Raw genomic sequence first — 19,539 nt, 5'->3', positions numbered from 1 at the left:
GACATAAAGCCTGCAAGTAAAAAAAAATGTGAACTTTAAGCAGTGTCTTATTCTTCCTATTAGGTGTTCAATAGTGAATATATGCTGTGCAATAGTACGTTTAGGGAGACATTTAATCAAAAATTGTATAACCTTTTCCCCTGGTCTAAGTCCTAGAGAATGTGCTTTTTATTGGCTTCCTAACAGTTCATTCAGACTAATTTACACACTTAGTAAATCAATCTATTTAAAACTCAACTCTGTTCAAAGCATTTTATATTTAATACAAGACAATTAGAGAAAGTTTATGGTATTCAGAATTAAAAATGCAAAACACAAAGTTAATTTGCTGTCTGCAATCTCTTGCTTCCATCCCCATGGAGGGGTTAATTAGAAAGGGAAATCTTAAATTTATTTATTTATTTTGGGCTGTGTTGAGTCTTCGTTTCTGTGCGAGGGCTTTCTCTAGTTGCAGCGAGCGGGGGCCACTCTTCATCACGGTGCGCGGGCCTCTCACTGTCGCAGCCTCTCCCCTTGCGGAGCACAGGCTCCAGACGCGCAGGCTCAGTAGTTGTGGCTCACGGGCTTAGTTGCTCCACGGCATGTGGGATCTTCCCAGACCAGGGCTCGAACCCATGTCCCCTGCATTGGCAGGCAGATTCCCAACCACTGCGCCACCAGGGAAACCCATAAAGTGAAATCTTATTTTAGTTCTTTTCTGTTGGAAATTTTGTCTTCTGAGAAAAGTTATATGAAAAAGACAACTTCCTAGTTTAAATACCGGCAAGCTACAATTCCATGATAGGCTCTCTCCTAATTTTCCGTTAAATGATCCCTGAAGACATACAGAAATTCAGAAATTCAATATCAATGTAAAGTAAAGATAACAGCTATTCATTTGCATAAATCCTATGAGGAATTCCCAGTAGTCACTGAAAGGATGTGGCCTGATTGAAAAACACATTTAATAACCTCCATAGGCTCATGCTCAATTAAAACATAATTTAGGTATAAAAAGAAAACAGTTTAGTCCCATGATCTGCCTTTTCCTCAGAAATTTATTTTCTGCAACATACCAGAAAACTAGGAAGCTGCCTCCTAATTGCATACCTCCTGGTACATAGTAGGTGTTTTAAAATATTTTTCTAATGAATGAATATAGGTGAAATACTCTCCAAGGTGATCCTCTATTAACACTTCTTTGTTTGCACCTCTTTTAAGAAAACAACCCCCCTGAACTTAAAATGACTGTAACTGTATGAGGAAAATGTGGAAGAACATCATTCTATCATAAGGATGTATAGAATCTAGCATGTAGATCTGGTGTTGGTGACAGAGATTGGAAGAGTCCAAGTGATTTTTGGTACATGTTGTTGGTGGGATTAGAGTTTATCCAGTAACAGGAAGTTCATGAAATTTTCTAAGATGTAAATTTTCCCTTAGGTGATTTGAAACCTGCCAGTGGATATAAGAAATATCCCCCCTACATCTAACAGACATATGCTTGTTTGATACAGGAAATTGACCCAAGGGTATGCATTGAGCTACTTCCACATTTAGATCTAAGAGATCGCTGCAGAATGAAAGGCGAGTGAGACCCTGTACAAGTGACCACTTAGGAAAGATAACCCTCTCCTATTTATAGAAGCAAATGAAAAAGAAAAGACAGAATGGTTTTTTAAATGCTAGAAGTTAACAGAGTGACACCTAAATTCATACTTAGTTTATCGTGAAACAGTTGAATGGCAAAAACAAGATAAATTCTGAAAAGCAACAAGAGAAAAAGACATACTAGTTTCAAAGGAACAAAAATTATACTGAAGGCAGAATTACCAATAGGAAAAATAGAATCCAGAAGACAATGGTATTGTAGTACTGAAGCAAATTAACTGTCAGCCTAGAATTTTAAATCCCAATAAACTATCACTCAAGAGTAAGATTGAAATAAAATTATTTTCAATTCAACAGTGAAATTGGGACAATTTAAAACTCACAAATAGTTGCTAAAAGAACAAAGGAGGATCTACTTATGGATGAAGGAAATTGAATTCAGAAGAAAAACTTGGAATCAAAGAGCTGTAATTAATAAAATAATCACAAAATGAGATATTAAACATAAATATGTCATTAGTCATGATAAATATAAAAGTTGATATTTTCACAATGGAAGGTGAAATACAGCTATATGCCGTTTACAAAATTACCTGGTAAAATATCTAAAAACTTATGCCAGGTATTAGCTAATCAAAAAATAGCTGGCATAAATATAGAAGAAGTAGACTTTAGAGAATCCCCTGGTGGTCCAGTGGCTAGGACTCAGCACTTTCACTGCCGGGCCCGGGTTCGATCCCTGGTCAGGGAATTAAGATCCCACAAGCCATGCAGTGCTGCCAACAAAAAAAGAATAAGTGGACTTTAAGGCAAATAAATGTGTTAATTTAAAAAGGAATACTTGAATGTAGAGAGAAATTTTGAACTTATTTCCACCTAATCACAGAATCTCAAAATGTACAAAGCAAAAATTGGCAAATATGGAAGAAAAATGAACAAATCCACAGAGCGGGAGATTTTATTACACATCTCTCAATAATTGATACATCAAGCCAACAGAACATTAGTAAGGCCCTACTAGTCTTGACCAACACAATTAATAAGATTAGGTATTCCTGTACCTATTAAACCTAGCTTGACTGTGCTGGAAGTAATTGGCAGTTCTTGCCATTTGCTTATTATAGCACTTTGATATCCCTCTCTGGTTTTTTTCCTGTGCTTTAGAGCACCTGGGGGATGTATAGGTATTGCCTTTCAGCAAAATTTGACAGGGAACTGCATACCAGTCTTTTCTGCTTGCAGATACTTAGAAACTTCATGGGCCAACAAGTCTGATGCTCTCAACCATTTGGAGTTGGTTAGGAAAGGTCACATGCCATTCTCTTAGCATCCCCCAAACATTCTTTTTCCTTCCTCAATTCCAACTTCCCATTTTCCTTTATTTTTGTCCTCCTTCCATCTTCCTTTCTTCTTCTTTTTTTTTTTTTTTTTTTTTTTTTTTGCGATACGCAGGCCTCTCACTGTTGTGGCCTCTTCCGTTGCGGAGCACAGGCTCCGGACGGGCAGGCTCAGCGGCCATGGCTCACGGGCCCAGCCGCTCCGTGGCATGTGGGACCTTCCCGGACCGGGGCACGAACCTGTGTCCCCTGCATCGGCAGGCGGACTCTCAACCACTGCACCACCAGGGAAGCCCCCTTCTTTTTTTTCCTTTTCCCCTTTCCCTCTCTCTTCCTATCTCTTTCTTTTCACCCTTAAATATTATTTTAGATCTTCCTGGTGATAGAAAAGCAAAAGTAATTCAGCCAGCCTCTTTTGAAGTGATAAGACCCATTTTAACCAATATTTCAAAAATTGAATTTGTCAGTAATTAGTATGGGTTTCTATCATTTTAAATTATTGTTATTTTATTGAATAGTATACTAAATTTGACAATTTAAGCAGTGAACCATTTCAGAAAATGGTTTTACCTGAGTGGATGATGCTAATGAAAACATTTTACAAAATAAATCAAGCACACTCTTAAATTGCAATTGCTGAACTTTTTTCTTTTTTATATGAAGTCTTTTGGCACACTTCATGATTTTGATATTAAATGAGTAAACTCAGTAATGAGAACTTGTTAGCACACAATGAATCTATCACTTACTTTGCCAGAGTATTTGTGAGGTAGATGCTCATGTGCCGAAAAGAACATAATAAAGTAACTAAAATGGGTAAAATTCCAACTGGCAAGTGATTTGGTCCTTTACTTGTGTAATGGGAAAAAAATCTACGCTAAATCTTTCCAGTAGTAGATGGAAGTGGGATTAGCAAATAGGCTAAAACATGATTTGAAAATATAATTACTCATACATTAATTTATAACAAATATCTGTTTATTATAAGTTCATTTTATAAATGAATCCATATCATAAATTTATTCGTTCTCCCGATACCTCATTTTCTGAGTTAAGGATTTCTGAGTATTGTTTGCTAGTAATATCCTTATATAATTAACTATAGAAGATAATGACCAATTTACTGTATTACTTAGTCTCTTCCACTTTTCTGATGTACTTTCATATAATCATGGAATGTTAAAGCAGAAAGAAACCTAAGAGATCAGTTAATCAAATTATATTCTTTAGAGCTGTAACATTCTTCTGAAGTGCTTTGGTTTGTCTATAGGGAGGCTGTGGAAGTGAATCGGAGCTTCTAGTGTCTTACTTCAACCAGATTGACTCTAGCTTAATTTGTTTTATATACTGAGATTCTGTCTTAGGTATTGTTCAGATACGTTCCCCACCCCGCCCCGCCCCATCAAGCCAAAAAATAAAATGTTTGAAAGCTACTGATCAAATCTCACTCCTTAATTTAAACAGATTAAGAACTTGAATTCTGAAAAAGACCTCTAAGTTGTTTGCCCAAGATCACAGGATGTAGAAGAGGAACTAGAACTAGAAAACAGAGCTTTTAACTGTTAGTTGACTGCATTTTTCACCTCACCAGTTTAATGCATGTATCTTGCTTTGGAGTTAAGATATGGTAGATTGTTTCAGTAAAAGCCCAGGTGGATCCTATCTGCCTGTACACATGTTATATGTGGTCTCAGCTCCCTGGTCTTGGCCATGTGACTTGCTTTGGCCAATGGATTGTTAAGGAATTCGAAAGAAGCAGATATATGATAACCATTTGTGCACAAGGCTCTCATTCTTTTGCTACTGGTCATTCTTCTGTACTGTACGAAAAATGTTGGGCTCATCTCATAGAAGGTTAGAGAGCTCATGGACAGAATTCCCAGTTGAGGTCCTAATGCATGAGTGAGCCCAGCCAATACCACATGAAGCAGGTAAGCTTTCCCAAATGAGGTTAGGCCACAGAATCATGAACAAATAAACGGTGTGTGTGTGTTTTTTTTTTAACCACTAAGTTTTGGAGAGTTTGTTATGCTGTTTTAGCTGACCAAAACAGCAGTATTGATTTATTGTCCCAACCATGAGCTATTCTAGGATCTGAAATTGCACATTTTTTTTAACAGCAAAATTTTGCAATTTGTTGGAAAAGACTGAATATAGGAAATTTAGGGCATCCTGACAACGTCAATACATGCTTCAAGAAAAAATCATGAAATACAAGGGCATGTTCTATATAGAGAGAATGCCTGGAAACCCTGTGACCCATGGACACCCCTCAATCCAAGCTCTTTCTCTTACTGAATTTTTTTTTATATTGAAGTATAGTTGATTTACAATGTTGTGTTAGTTTCAGGTGTACAGCAAAGTGATTCGTTTTATATATATATTTTATATATTCTTTTTTTTTACATCTTTATTGGAGTATAATTGCTTTACAATGGTGTGTTAGTTTCTGCTTTATAACAAAGTGAATCAGTTATACATATACATATGTTCCCATATCTGTTCCCTCTTGCGCCTCCCTCCCTCCCACCCTCCCTATCCCACCCCTCTAGGCGGTCACAAAGCACCGAGCTGATCTCCCTGTGCTATGCGGCTACTTCCCACTAGCTATCTACCTTACGTTTGGTAGTGTATATATGTCCATGCCTTTCTCTCGCTTTGTCACAGCTTACCCTTCCCCCTCCCCATATCCTCAAGTCCATTCTCTAGTAGGTCTGTGTCTTTATTCCTGTCTTACCCCTAGGTTCTTCATGACATTTTTTTTTCTTAAATTCCATATATATGTGTTAGCATACAGTATTTGCCTTTCTCTTTGTGACTTACTTCACTCTGTATGACAGACTCTAGGGCTATCCACCTCATTACAAATAGCTCAATTTCATTTCTTTTTATGGCTGAGTAATATTCCATTGTATATATGTGCCACATCTTCTTTATCCATTCATCCGATGATGGACACTTAGGTTGTTTCATCTCCTGGCTATTGTAAATAGAGCTGCAATGAACATTTTGGTACATGACTCTTTTTGAATTATGGTTTTCTCAGGGTATATGCCCAGTAGTGGGATTGCTGGGTCATATGGTAGTTCTATTTTTAGTTTTTTAAGGAACCCCCCATACTGTTCTCCATAGTGGCTGTACCTACTCACATTCCCACCAGCAGTGCAAGAGTGTTCCCTTTTCTCCACATCCTCTCCAGCATTAATTGTTTCTAGATTTTTTGATGATGGCCATTCTAACTGGTGTGAGATGATATCTCATTGTAGTTTTGATTTGCATTTCTCTAATGATTAATGATGTTGAGCATTCTTTCATGTTTTTGTTGGCAGTCTGTATATCTTCTTTGGAGAAATGTCTATTTAGGTCTTCTGCCCATTTTTGGAGTGGGTTGTTTGTTTTTTTGTTATTGAGCTGCATGAGCTGCTTATAAATTTTGGAGATTAATCCTTTGACAGTTGCTTCATTTGCAAATATTTTCTCCTATTCTGAGGGTTGTCTTTTGATCTTGTTTATGGTTTCCTTTGCTGTGCAAAAGCCTTGAAGTTTCATTAGGTCCCATTTGTTTATTTTTGTTTTTATTTCCATTTCTCTAGGAGGTGGGTCAAAAAGGATCTTGCTGTGATTTATGTCATGGAGTGTTCTGCCTATGTTTTCCTCTAAGAGTTTGATAGTTTCTGGCCTTACATTTAGGTCTTTAATCCATTTTGAGCTTATTTTTGTGTATGGTGTTAGGGAGTGATCTAATCTCATACTTTTACATGTACCTGTCCATTTTTCCCAGCACCACTTATTGAAGAGGCTGTCCTTTCTCCACTGTACATTCCTGCCTCCTTTATCAAAAATAAGGTGACCATATATGCATGGGTTTATCTCTGGGCTTTCTATCCTGTTCCATTGAAAAGATTACAAGATACTGAATATAATTCCCTGTGCTATACAGTAGGACCTTGTTGCTTATTTATTTTATGTATAGTAGTTTTATGTATAGTAGTTTGTATATGCTAATCCCAAACTCCTAATGTATCCCTCCCCCACATTTCCCTTTTGGTAACCAGAAGTTTGTTTTCTATGTCTGTGAGTCTGTTTATGTTTTGTAAATAAGTTCACTTGTATCATTTTTTTTAGATTCCACATATAAGTGATATCATATGATATTTGTCTTTCTCTGACTTACTTCACTAAGTATGATAATCTCTAGGTCCATCCATGTTGCTGCAAATGGCATTATTTCATTCTTTTTTATGGCTGAGTAGTATTCCATTGTATACATATACTACATCTTCTTTTTTTTTTTTTTTTTTTTTTGCGGTACGTGGGCCTCTCCCTGCTGCAGCCTCTACTGTTGCGGAGCACAGGCTCCGGACGCGCAGACTCAGCGGCCATGGCTCACGTGCCCAGCCGCTCTGTGGCATGTGGGATCCTCCCGCACCGGGGCACGAACCCGCGTCCCCTGCATTGGCAGGCGGACTCTCAACCACTGCGCCACCAGGGAAGCCCCTACTACATCTTCTTTATCCATTCATCTGTCGATGGACAGTTAGATTGCTTCCATGTCTTGGCTATTGTAAGTAGTGCTGCTATGAACATTGGGGTGCATGTATCAAATTAGAGTTTTCTCCAGATATATACCCAGGAGTGGGATTGTTAGATCATATGTGCTGGATGCCCATTTTTATGGGTTATTTTAAAAACGGTGGGTCACGCTGACTTCTTCCAGTAGCTAAAGTTATATAAAATTAAGTATTTTTTCATTAGAGAGATTCTCTGTTTATGTTCCTTTATTTTCTTTAGTAACTATAATCTGGTAAATTTACATATCTTTGGTTATCTTTAATTACAGAACCCTAGCAACTCCCATAGTTACTGGGATCACCTGTAAAGAAAAGGCCCCAGGTGAGCTACATCTAGTAGAGTAAGGATGGAAGGGACAGGTCCAGATTGTCCCTGACATTTGTAATGCCCAGGTCAAAAGTACAAAGGGAAGCCCATATACCATATATCTAAATTTTAAAAGTGGTAAATCAAACTAACAAATTTTTAAATAGAATATAATCTATTTATTCCACCTTGAGAAATAAAGCTTTATACCAACCTAGAAGACCAAAGTTGAATTTAGAATTCTTGGCCTCCTCAGAGTTTTGCACTAGAACATGAAAACACAGGATAGCTGGGCCCTGGGCATGTGCCCACCCCATTCTCTTTTTTCCTTCACATCTAGCATGTATTGTAAGAGGGATTGTGTACAAATTTGTAGGAACCTCAGCCCACATAATTAATCTTGGTTGACATCTTCCCGTTAATAGCCACCTCTTAGTTAGAGGTGGCTATTCTAACTTAGAATTCTTCAATTCTAAGAGTATTCCAACAGGGGGACTGACATAGGGAAGAGTTCTGTGCAGGCACTGGAAATGGGATCACAGTACTTTGGATTGTGAATTGTGACATCCCATGAACTTGGAAGAAGGATGGGGCTGGGCTCTCAACATAGGCCTGTCCCAGTGGGCCCATGTCCTCCTTGCATATGCAGAGAGACAATGACAGGAGATTCAGAGTAAGGTTCTAGAAAGCATGAGGCCCAGGACAGCAAGCTCTCTTTCCTTGGTCTAAGGGTATGTGTTAGGTTGGGGATCCCCAACAGCAGACCCTGAGACCAGGTCTTGAGAGCAAGTAGTTTGAGAAGTCGTCTCAGGAACCGTAGGTAGAAGTGTGAGAGAGTGAGAGACAGTAAAGAGAGGAAGCCAATTCAGGGAGTGTTAATGAGCAGTTGCCACTGGGAGCAATTTGGGCTCAGTTGCACTGGGGAATCTCTGTGAGTTGGTGTAGAATTCACCTCAGAGTTATTCCAACCCAAGGATAAAGAAGCTGGGTTATTTTTCCACCAGTTTGATACATTATTTGTTGAGGACTGCAACTGCAGGCATTAACTGTCACTTCTGGCCTGATCCATGTGAGGGTTAAGCACCTTCCTATGACTAGAGGAAGCCCTCAAGGAGAAAGGAGCTGTTTTCCATAAAGCCACTGTCCCGCAGGGAGGATTAAATGCTAAGGGGACATGGCAGGGCATGGATGACATCTGCTACAGAGCAGAATTGGAAAAGACTTTGAGAAAATATGTCCTTAAAGGAGAATGATGTTAAGGTGGCACAGTGTGGCCAGGAAAATTTCCAAGTTTCTAAATATGAAAAGTCTCTACCTCTGCTATTTTACATCTAAGGTGATGCGGATACTGTGTGATGAATACCTTAATCCACAAGTAGCTTCATGTTGGTAATATATGATAATATTCCTACTCTTTTTGCCTAGCATGAATTAATTAAATTATTTCAGATGTTTAAGTAAAACAAATACTGTTTTATCAATATATCTTCAACAAAACCATCATTTCCATGAATTCCACTATTATGATGAATTTCTTTTTGGACTTGTAAGGGAGAGGGGCTTGCATGGCTTATTTCTTAGGGTCTTTGCTCAGGAACATTTCATGAGTTGGAAAATGTACACTGAAGAATGTCCTTGGCTTTCACTTTCAGACTTAGTATCAATAGGAAGTGCATATTTTTAGGGAAAAGGAAATTGTGTATAACATAAAGCTTTTGATAGAAGCTTTATACTTGAGCTTGTGCATTTCAATTATTGTTTACCATGAAATAGAGTTATTCTTTATTGATGATGAAAATAATAATTACTGTTGTAAAGCAATTATACTCCAATAAAGATGTTAAAAAAATTACTGTTGATTAAATTTCGTATTCTAAGAAGTTTACTTTTATTTAAATTACCTAATCTAAGTATTTTCATTTCAATCTGTTCATGCAAGAGAGAAATGTGGTTTCTTCCTTTCTGATAATAAAGCAACAAATTTTAATCAAATAATTATCTCACCTGTTTTGTTCTAATGGTGTTGCCACAATTCAAATACTTTTCTCAGAATGAAAGTGAATGAATCAGTGAACAACAGATGATAAAATGTGCCTGGAGTCCTTTTTGACAAGAAAAAAAAATTATTCTAAAATTAGATTTGTACTTGAAAAGGACGAAATAAAAATTACAACATTCTGACAGCCTTTGTTTCCTCCTTAGACCAGCTGAGAATCTTGGACTTTGGTTAGATGTAATATAGATTTCAAGTGTGATCCACTGTCAGTGTTTTTTAACATATAACTACGACATTATACATAATATATGACATATACAACACATAATACATTCTATATAATATATGATGAATATATTTTTAAAATGTGTAACACAGAACATATAACACATACATACACATCTTCAATATGTTTTAAAAATGATTTAAAACAGTTAATGTTCTTGCAAGAATGACTGGTCTTCTTGGCATATAGACTTCAGTATGTTTGAAAACAAGTTTGCCATTTTTAACATTTGAGGTGTTAAATGTGAGTGAATTAAAATTATAGCCAATTAATGTCATAATACTTGTCTTATCCATTGGTTGATAAGCTTGATTTGTCTTCTTGGTTTTGGAGAATTTCCTAGAACAGAGTTAGGCTTCTAAACATTTTTTAGCACTTGTTTCTCATCTATAACTTAAATACTTTGGCTTTAGCAGTGAAATTTTATTATAGTATTATACTGCATCCTATTTTAGGGTTGAGAGATTTTTATAACTATTTTCTCATTTCCTGGAGAGTAAGAAAATGGTGACCTTCAGAGAAAAAGTAGTATTGCTTGGAAGGAAAGGACCAGCATAGACAGCCTGCCCACCATAAGAAATGATATTAGCTATTAACTTAAGGTATATGGTATAACAAGGTGATATGAGAAGTATTCATTGGACATGCCTCTTTTGGCTTCCCTTGGTTATTAACTATGAAAAATTATTTCTATCTGCTGGTCAAGTTGCAACTTATTTTGATTGCTATGGGACAGAGCATTTCTATGTCATAGAAATGTGGCAGATAATATTGCTTGCCAAATATTCCATATATCTCTCAGTTCTCAGCCCCTGTCAGCTGAGAAAGAACCCTGTGGTTGGGTCTGACCAATTAACTGTGATGTGTGTTAACTTTGGGCTGAGCACTAAAAAGCCCTTGAGCAAACTTTCAGTTACTCTTCCCTGACCTGTAAACGAAGAAGGAGTGGTGTGCCTCGGTCCCTCAGTGGCTTTATGGAGCAAACCTTCCTCTGACCTATGCAGGATATATTTTGTCATTAATAAAAAATAAACTTGCTTGTAATGCCCAGGAGACTGAGGGGTAATGTGTTACCTTGCTATAACCTAGTCTCTTCTGGATTATATAATACAATTAAATCCAAAAAAAAAAATTGCTGTACCTGAAAATGAATCTTAGGATTTATACCATCAAAAATGATTAAACCATTTTTTAATTGTTTTGATAGTTACAGATGGATCTGTTCCAGTTCCTTTACGATTTGTTCCTCTCAGTCCTGGACGCTACCCTTGTAAAATCTTGTTGACATCAAGGTATGATGTGCATGTCTATTGCATTGAAGGTGCGGTAAATGAAGAATGTCCAGAGGCCAGATTTGATTTTGAAACACCAGCATTTGAAGCCCTTACCCAGAATATTCCAATAGTAAGCACAGACTTTTTTTTTCGTACTTTTCTTCATTCCCACTGCCACTGTCTCAATTAAAGTCCTTCAAACCTTTCATCTGAACTCTTACCAATTCCTAATTGCATTATGTGTGGCCATTTGTTTCTCCATATTGATGTCACAGTTTTATTCCTGAATATAAATGTTATCATATTACTCACCTGATTAATCACTCCTGCTGGATCTCTTTGCTTAAAAAATTAATTCTAACTTCCTTAACCTATCATCACACCAAGCAGAGTCATGGTCTCTCAGATCACTCTGCTCCACATTCAGTTGTGATCTTAACACTTGATTAAGATGTGCTCATAGGCACTAAGAACAGTGATTGGCTGTAGCTTGGCTATTAGTGGGTGATAATAGCATCAAGGAAGGTAATATAATTGTAAGGATTTTTGAATTTTTTACACTGATATTTTTCTATCTGATATTTTTCTGTCTTTATTTTCATGCTTTAGAATAATAAAACAAAGAATGAATGGAAATGTCAAGTTACTATAGAAGGAGAATGGTTTTATGGACCTCCTGTTTTACATGTTGGACCAAGTGAGACTGTGAATTATCCTCTCACATTCAAACCTATTTTGGAATGTGAGATTATGGTATGAACTCATTGATTTTTTTTCCCTAGCTTTAATATGTCGATAAACCAATGTGTGATGTTAACATATATAATTTGTGATAAATTTTCTTGCAGAAAAGTTATATTTTCTGGGGGGTGTGGGGTGGTGGTGTGATGAATTGGGAGATTGGTTGGGATTGACATATATACACTAATATGTATGAAATGGGTAACTAATAAAAACCTGCTGTCTAAAAAAAATAAAATTAAACTAAAAAAAATTTTTTTAAAAAGTTATATTTTCCATGAATTTGATCATTAGTGTTCACTCTGCTTGAAACTTTAATAAATGTTGTAACTTGAGGGATAAATATTCTGAAAGTCACAATGTCATAGGCTGTCAATATTTATGTCTAGATTATTTTTACATAATATGTTTAACAAAGTAAAATCATTGCTTTTTTTGTATTCAGTAAGGAAGTTTGTACTTCAGAAAATATTTTCTTAAGTCATATTTCTTTGACAAGGATGTAAACAGGCATATAATTGCTATGTATGAGAATGCCTATTAAACTGTCACTTAGAGAAAGTGAAAAGAAATGAAGAGCTTTTCACAGGAAATTCATCTTTATTTGTTCAGTAGAAGTATTTATGTATAAACTGGGAAAGCTAATGACTAGCACCTCCTTGAAAGCTCATTTCATCGATCAGATTCAAGATTACTAAAATAGAAGAGATGGTTGGCATCCAACTGTCGCTCCTATAGAGCTGAAATTTGGCTGATTTGTCACAGGGCAAACTTACTCTACAAAATGAAGTAGGATGGTATGGAGCATATCTTTGACATAAAAGGGATTGGAAAAAGACCGCTGGCCTTGGAACACATCACCGTAGACTGTCAAGTGGGGGAGATAACAAATAAACCCATAATGATGCCCAATTATACAACAAGCATCCTAACATTTAAGGTAAGATTTTGGTTTGTTTTTTTTTTTTGGTATGAAAGTGTTTTCAGAAGGAGTATATTGAATTATATGATATTTTAAAACATTTAATTTTACTTAACTAGGTGAAGCAGTGTGACATAAGGAGATGGTTAGAATTCTCCTATTAGTCCAGCAGCTTTTAAAATGCCATTTTGATTATAAAGTTGAATTAGCACCAAACAAGTTTTATATCTAAATATTAGTATATAATCATAAAACACATTAAAATTTACTTATTTGAGTCATGTGTATTTTCACTTGAAGAAATTGTACATAACAATGAAAGATATTTTTTAAAAAACTTTTAAACAGCTTTGAAAATTGTAATGTGATATCTGCAGGCATGAAATTTCAAAAGTGTATCCTATCATTTACCAGTGTGAATAATAGTGGGAATGTGAAGAAATGCATAATTAGTTACATCTTTATTTTTTATGAGGTTTTGTACTTGGCCCTCCTCACTTGATTTGTTTAAGCAAATCTGAAAATAAATTTTTCTACTCCCCACTCCCATATTTATCTACAAATTATGTGCCCAATAGAATCCTCAAAGAAGCTTCAAATATCTGTCCATCATAGATGCCTGAATCTAGTTTTAGAGGGTACATCAGAAGTTTAGAAATTCTCTGGGTTTGTCCTCTGCTTTTTTTGGTAATCTTGAAAAATATGTGCATTGATTTTCTTCTTCTTTCCTTACTGGATTGCAAATAGAGTGAATATTATGAATGAAAATCTCATCTTCTCACTCCCCTGCTAAAACTCTTCACTGTCATCTCTTGCCTTCAGGATTGAGTCCAGGCTCCCTGAAGTGGCTTTCACGTGTTTCAAAAGCCTATCTGCTCAGCTTTCTCTCTTAGCACTCCTGGCTCCAGCCACACTTAGGCCATTGTATATAGTATTTCCTTTTACTACTGCCTGGAAATCTCTATCTAATTCCCTGTCTTCCACTTCTCTGTGTATGTCTAACTCCTTTTCATTCTTTATGACAAAGCTTAGATGCCACTTTTCCAAGACTTCTTCTACATCCCCATAAACCTGGATTAGATGCCTTTCATGTGCTTCCACAGCATTTTTTTTTTTACTTTTCCCACCATCATGTACATTACATCCTATTGCTATTACCTGTTCTCCACCAGATTATTCTTCTCCACCAGATTATGAACTGTGAGAAAAGGGGCATGCCCCTCGTATCCATACTTTTGTACTTAGCATAAATCATAGTATCAAGCACATAATAGTTTTTCAAGGAAGATTTGTTTAATGAACGGATACAAACATAATAGATGGCTTTTCAAATGGAAGGAAGAAAGGAAGGAAGGAAGGAGGGAAAGAAGGAAGGAAAGAAAAGAAAAGAAAAGAGCATGACTACTTGCACTTGCTATAACTAAGGAAAAAAATCATTTTTCCATCACTCCCTTTCCCCTTCCAGAATTTTCTGGTGAGCAAGAAATCCTGTCTTACGAGTTTGATGAAAACAGGTTAAAGAAAAAATTGCTTAATTTCTTAACATTGGTTATTTCATTTTGTTGTTTTGGCAGAGGTGATGTCTGTAGCTTTTTAAAACTTTTATTCTTCAGAATGAATGCATTTTTTTAAAAATGTAGGCCTTTAAAAATAATAATTATGCTATATTAACTATATTTTTCTAATTAAATGTAGAAGTGGAATTCTATTCATAGCAGAATTGTACTTACAGGAAATAATCAAAGTCTATATTTATATGGTTTCGATACACAAATAAAACTGAAGAATCTAGTTAATTTTACCTTTAGAGTGTAAGTTTTCAGTGAGGCCCTTTCTGTAATTAAAGATACTACATATTAAATTAATTAAATGTCATTTCATTAAGATATTAATAATACTGTTCATGTATTCCAGTTCTTCTATATTTCTATATTTAAATAGCACCAACAATTATAAAAGAACAGAAACATGTTTAAGACCGAAGAAACATTTGTCCCTAGAGATATTATGAATAAAGTATCACCTTTCTTAATTTGAAAATCACCATTATTTTTAATCAGCATATACTAATGAGCATTACCAATTTGCCCTTTCTTTTCATTCATAATATTTAGTTTATTGCTGGTATTTCAATGGAAATTCTATTGAGAAACAACTGAGGTGCTGCTAAGGAGAAAGGCTAGACTGAGAAACTTTGCTTTATAGTGTCAGGATTCATCTTGCACTCCCTTTGAGACTACTGAAATGCTTCTGATTCTCCATCTTCATTCTTCAATGTGTAAAATGAAGTTGGCCTCTGGGCACTCAAGGCTGATTCTCATTCTTTTCACCCCTCTCTCTCTTTCTCTCTCTTTCAATACCTTCCTCATTGTTGGATTATTTTTCTTAATCTATAAATATTCTCAAAGATTTTCCATTATAAGATAAAACGTCTCTAACAATAGCCTTTCAACTATTACCCTCTATATTTTCCATGATTGCTAAACTTCTTGAAAAAGCAATATTTACATGATCACTTCTTATTTCATGGTGGTCCATTTCTATCTCCTCTACTCTGTTGAAACTTCTGCCACAAAGATCACCCATAACTTTTGGTCAAGAAAAATTTGTTCTTTTCCCAAGTTATCTGCCTCAAAACTCCTATAATGTTTGGCACTGTCTGTCTGCCTTCTTAACACTATTCACCCTTTATTTTACATCATTCTATAGTCCTCATTTCCATGCTATTTCTGGATTGTTACTTATCTGGTCCTTTTATTCCTCTAGCCTTCTCATTTCTTTTCAAGTTTCCACCTTCTAAAGCATTCTTATGTCTGTACAACATCCCACTTGGCAGTTTCTTGGCTTCAAACTATCAACTGGTTACAAATGCCAAATTCATACTTTTACTCAAGATGTATTAGCTTCAGCCCCCCATTTTTGACTGCTTGCTGTACACCTGCACTTTGACAGTCTGCTGACAACTCAGACTCACTATATTCTTTTCATGTCTTTTCCTTGTTCTGTTTTTCATTGCTGTTAGTATTGATTTTTATGATACTTTGTATTTTTTTAAAAAGCCTTTTAACATATATTTAATCTCATTGCTACAAGAATAGTTTGCAATAGAAGGTTGAGACTTCCCTAACAAGAAAGAGAATATAAAAAAATCAGAGAATATAATTGAGATACAGGTAAAATGCTATGGCATTTTATCAAAGTGACCAAGGAGTAGGAAATAGTTATGCAATAAAGAAAACAGGAGACCTGGGACTTCCAAAATGGTGGAGCAAGGGGTTTCATAAATCTGTTCCTCCTTAAAAGCAATAAAAACACTGACAAAACTTGTCAAAACTTTTAAATCTTGAAATTAAACAAAGATTTCAAACAATCTGAGGAGTATTTACTCAAGAAAAACTCTGAATCCTGGTAAGAGCAGGGTAATTTGTGACATTTTGACTTGACCCATTTCTATGCCCCTCTCCTTAGCTCTGCAATCTTGCAATCACAGTAGCTATGAAAACTGTAACCTTGCAAAGAAAGGAAGAGGCAGACTGAGTATGGCTCTCCTCACAATTCCCATCCCCAGTACATTGTCACAACTTGACCTTTCTCGTAGCTCTCTAGCAACACCCCACCCCACGAGCAAGGAAGCCCCTTCACGGGCGGAGACTGCGGGTGGCAGAGGGGGGAAGCTTCGGAGCCGCGGAGGAGAGCACAGCAACAGGGGTGCGGAGGGCAAAGCGGAGAGATTCCCGCACAGAGGATCGGTGCCGACCAGCACTCACCAGCCTGAGAGGCTTGTCTGCTCACCCGCTGGGGCAGCCGGGGCTGCGAGCTGAGGCTCTGGCTTCGGTCAGAGCGCAGGGAGAGGACGGGTTGGCGGCGTGAACACAGACTGCAGGGGGTTAGTGCACCACGGCTAGCCGGGAGGGAGTCCGGGGAAAAGTCTGGACCTGCCGAAGAGGCAAGAGACTTTTTCTCCCCTCTTTGTTTCCTGGTACGCAAGGAGAGGGGATTAAGAGTGCTGCTTAAAGGAGCTCCAGAGACGGCGCGAGCCGCGGCTAAAAGCGCTGGACCCCAGAGACGGGCATGAGACGTTAAGGCTGCTGCTGCCGCCGCTAAGAAGCCCGTGTGCAAGCACAGGTCACTATCCACACCCCCCTTCCAGGGAGCCTGTGCAGCCCGCCACTGCCAGGGTCCCGTGATCCAGGGACAGCTTCCCCAGGAGAACGCACGGCGCGCCTCAGGCAGGTGCAACGTCATGCCGCCCCACACTCCATACCCCTCCCTCCCCCCGGCCTGAGTGAACCACAGCCCCGTAAGTAGCTGCTCCTTTAACGCAGTCCTGTCTGAGCGAAGAACAGACGCCCTCCGCCCACCTACATGCAGAGGCGGGGCCAAATCCAAAGCTGAGCCTGGGGAGCTGTGAGAACAAAGAAGAGAAAGGGAAATCTCTCCCAGCAGCCTCAGAAGCAGCGGATTAAAGCTCCACAATCAGCTTGCTGTACCCTGCATCTGTGGAATACCTGAATAGACAACGAATCATCCCAAATTGAAGACGTGGACTTTGAGAGCAATATTTATGATTTTTTTCCCTTTTCCTCTTTTTGTAAGTGTGTTTGTGTATGCTTCTGTGTAAGATTTTGTCTGTATAGCTTTGCTTTCACCATCTGTCCTAGGGTTCTATCCGTCCGTTTTTGTTTTTTTAATAATTATTCTTTTATTTTAGTAACTTTATTTTATTTTATCTTACTTTATTTGATCTTCTTTCTTTCTTTCCTTCCTTCCCTCCTTCCTTCCTCCCTCCCTCCCTCCTTTTTTTCTTTCTTTCTTTCTTTCTACTTTTTCTCCCTTTTATTCTGAGCCCTGTGGATGAAAGGCTCTTGGTGCAACAACCAGGAGTCAGTGCTGTGCCTCTGAGGTGGGAGAGCCAACTTCAGGACACTGGTCCACAAGAGACCTCCCAGCTGCACATAATATCAAACAGCAAAAATCTCCGAGAGATCTCCATCTCAACACCAAGACCCAGCTTCACTCAGCAACCAGCAAGCTACAGTGCTGGACACCCTGTGCCAAACAACTAGCAGGACAGGAACACAACCCCAGCCATTAGCAGAGAGGCTGCCTAAAATCATAATAAGTCCACAGACACCCCAAAACACACCACCAGACGTGGACCTGCCCACCAGAAAGACAAGATCCAGCCTCATCCACCAGAATACAGGCACTAGTCCCCTCCACCAGGAAGCCTACACAACCCACTGAACCAACTTTAGCCACTGGGGACAGACACCAAAAACAACGGGAACTACGAACCTGCAGCCTGCAAAAAGGAGACCCCAAACACAGTAAGATAAGCAAAATGAGAAGACAGAAAAACACACAGCAGAGGAAGGAGCAAGATAAAAACCCGCCAGACCTAACAAATGAAGAGGAAATAGGCAGTCTACCTGAAAAAGAATTTAGAATAATGATGGTAAAGATGATCCAAAATCTTGGAAACAGAATGGAGAAAATACAAGAAACGTTTGACAAGGACCTGGAAGAACTAAAGAGCAAACAAACAGTGATGAACAACACAATATATGAAATGAAAAAGACTCTAGATGGGATCAATAGCAGAATAAGTGAGGCAGAAGAATGGATAAGTGACCTGGAAGGTAAAATAGTGGAATTAACTACTGCAGAGCAGAATAAAGAAAAAAGAATGAAAAGAACTGAGGACAGTCTCAGAGACCTCTGGGACAACATTAAACGCACCAACACTCGAATTATAGGGGTCCCAGAAGAAGAAGAGAAAAAGAAAGGGACTGAGAAAATATTTGAAGAGATTATAGTTGAAAACTTCCCTAATATGGGAAAGGAAATAGTTAATCAAGTCCAGGAAGCACAGAGAGTCCCATACAGGATAAATCCAAGGAGAAATATGCCAAGACACATATTAATCAAACTGTCAAAAATTAAATACAAAGAAAACATATTAAAAGCAGCAAGGGAAAAACAACAAATAACACACAAGGGAATCCCCATAAGATTAACAGCTGATCTTTCAGCAGAAACTCTGCAAGCCAGAAGGGACTGGCAGGACATATTTAAAGTGATAAAGGAGAAAAACGTGCAACCAAGATTACTCTACCCAGCAAGGATCTCATTCAGTATTGATGGAGAAATTAAAACCTTTACAGACAAGCAAATGCTGAGAGAGTTCAGCACCACCAAACCAGCTTTACAACAAATGGTAAAGGAACTTCTCTAGGCAAGAAACACAAGAGAAGGAAAAGACCTACAATACCGAACCTGAAACAATTAAGAAAATGGGAATAGGAACATACATATCGATAATTACCTGAAATGTAAATGGACTAAATGCTCCCACCAAAAGACACAGGTTGGCTGAATGGATACAAAACAAGACCCATTTATATGCTGTCTACAAGAGACCCCCTTCAGTCCTAGAGACACATACAAACTGAAAGTAAGGGGATGGAAAAAGATATTCCATGCAAATGGAAACCAAAAGAAAGCTGGAGGGC

At 37.6% G+C, this 19,539-nt stretch overlaps 1 protein-coding gene across 1 annotated transcript in view; it reads left to right on the top strand.

Moving 5' to 3' along the window:
- The window catches only part of CFAP47 (cilia and flagella associated protein 47), a 505,984-nt gene that overhangs the window by 349,057 nt on the left and 137,388 nt on the right, over positions 1–19,539 (top strand). Inside the window, 5 exon segments of the mRNA XM_069540349.1 lie at positions 11,295–11,491; positions 11,971–12,114; positions 12,868–12,894; positions 12,896–13,053; positions 13,675–13,690. Coding sequence (XP_069396450.1) covers positions 11,295–11,491; positions 11,971–12,114; positions 12,868–12,894; positions 12,896–13,053; positions 13,675–13,690 — 542 coding nt within the window.

This window comes from Delphinus delphis, chromosome X (assembly GCF_949987515.2).
Source record: "Delphinus delphis chromosome X, mDelDel1.2, whole genome shotgun sequence".
NCBI lineage: Eukaryota > Metazoa > Chordata > Mammalia > Artiodactyla > Delphinidae > Delphinus > Delphinus delphis.
The sequence above is the reverse complement of the archived record's forward strand: the minus strand, read 5'-3'. Positions and strand labels throughout refer to the sequence as shown.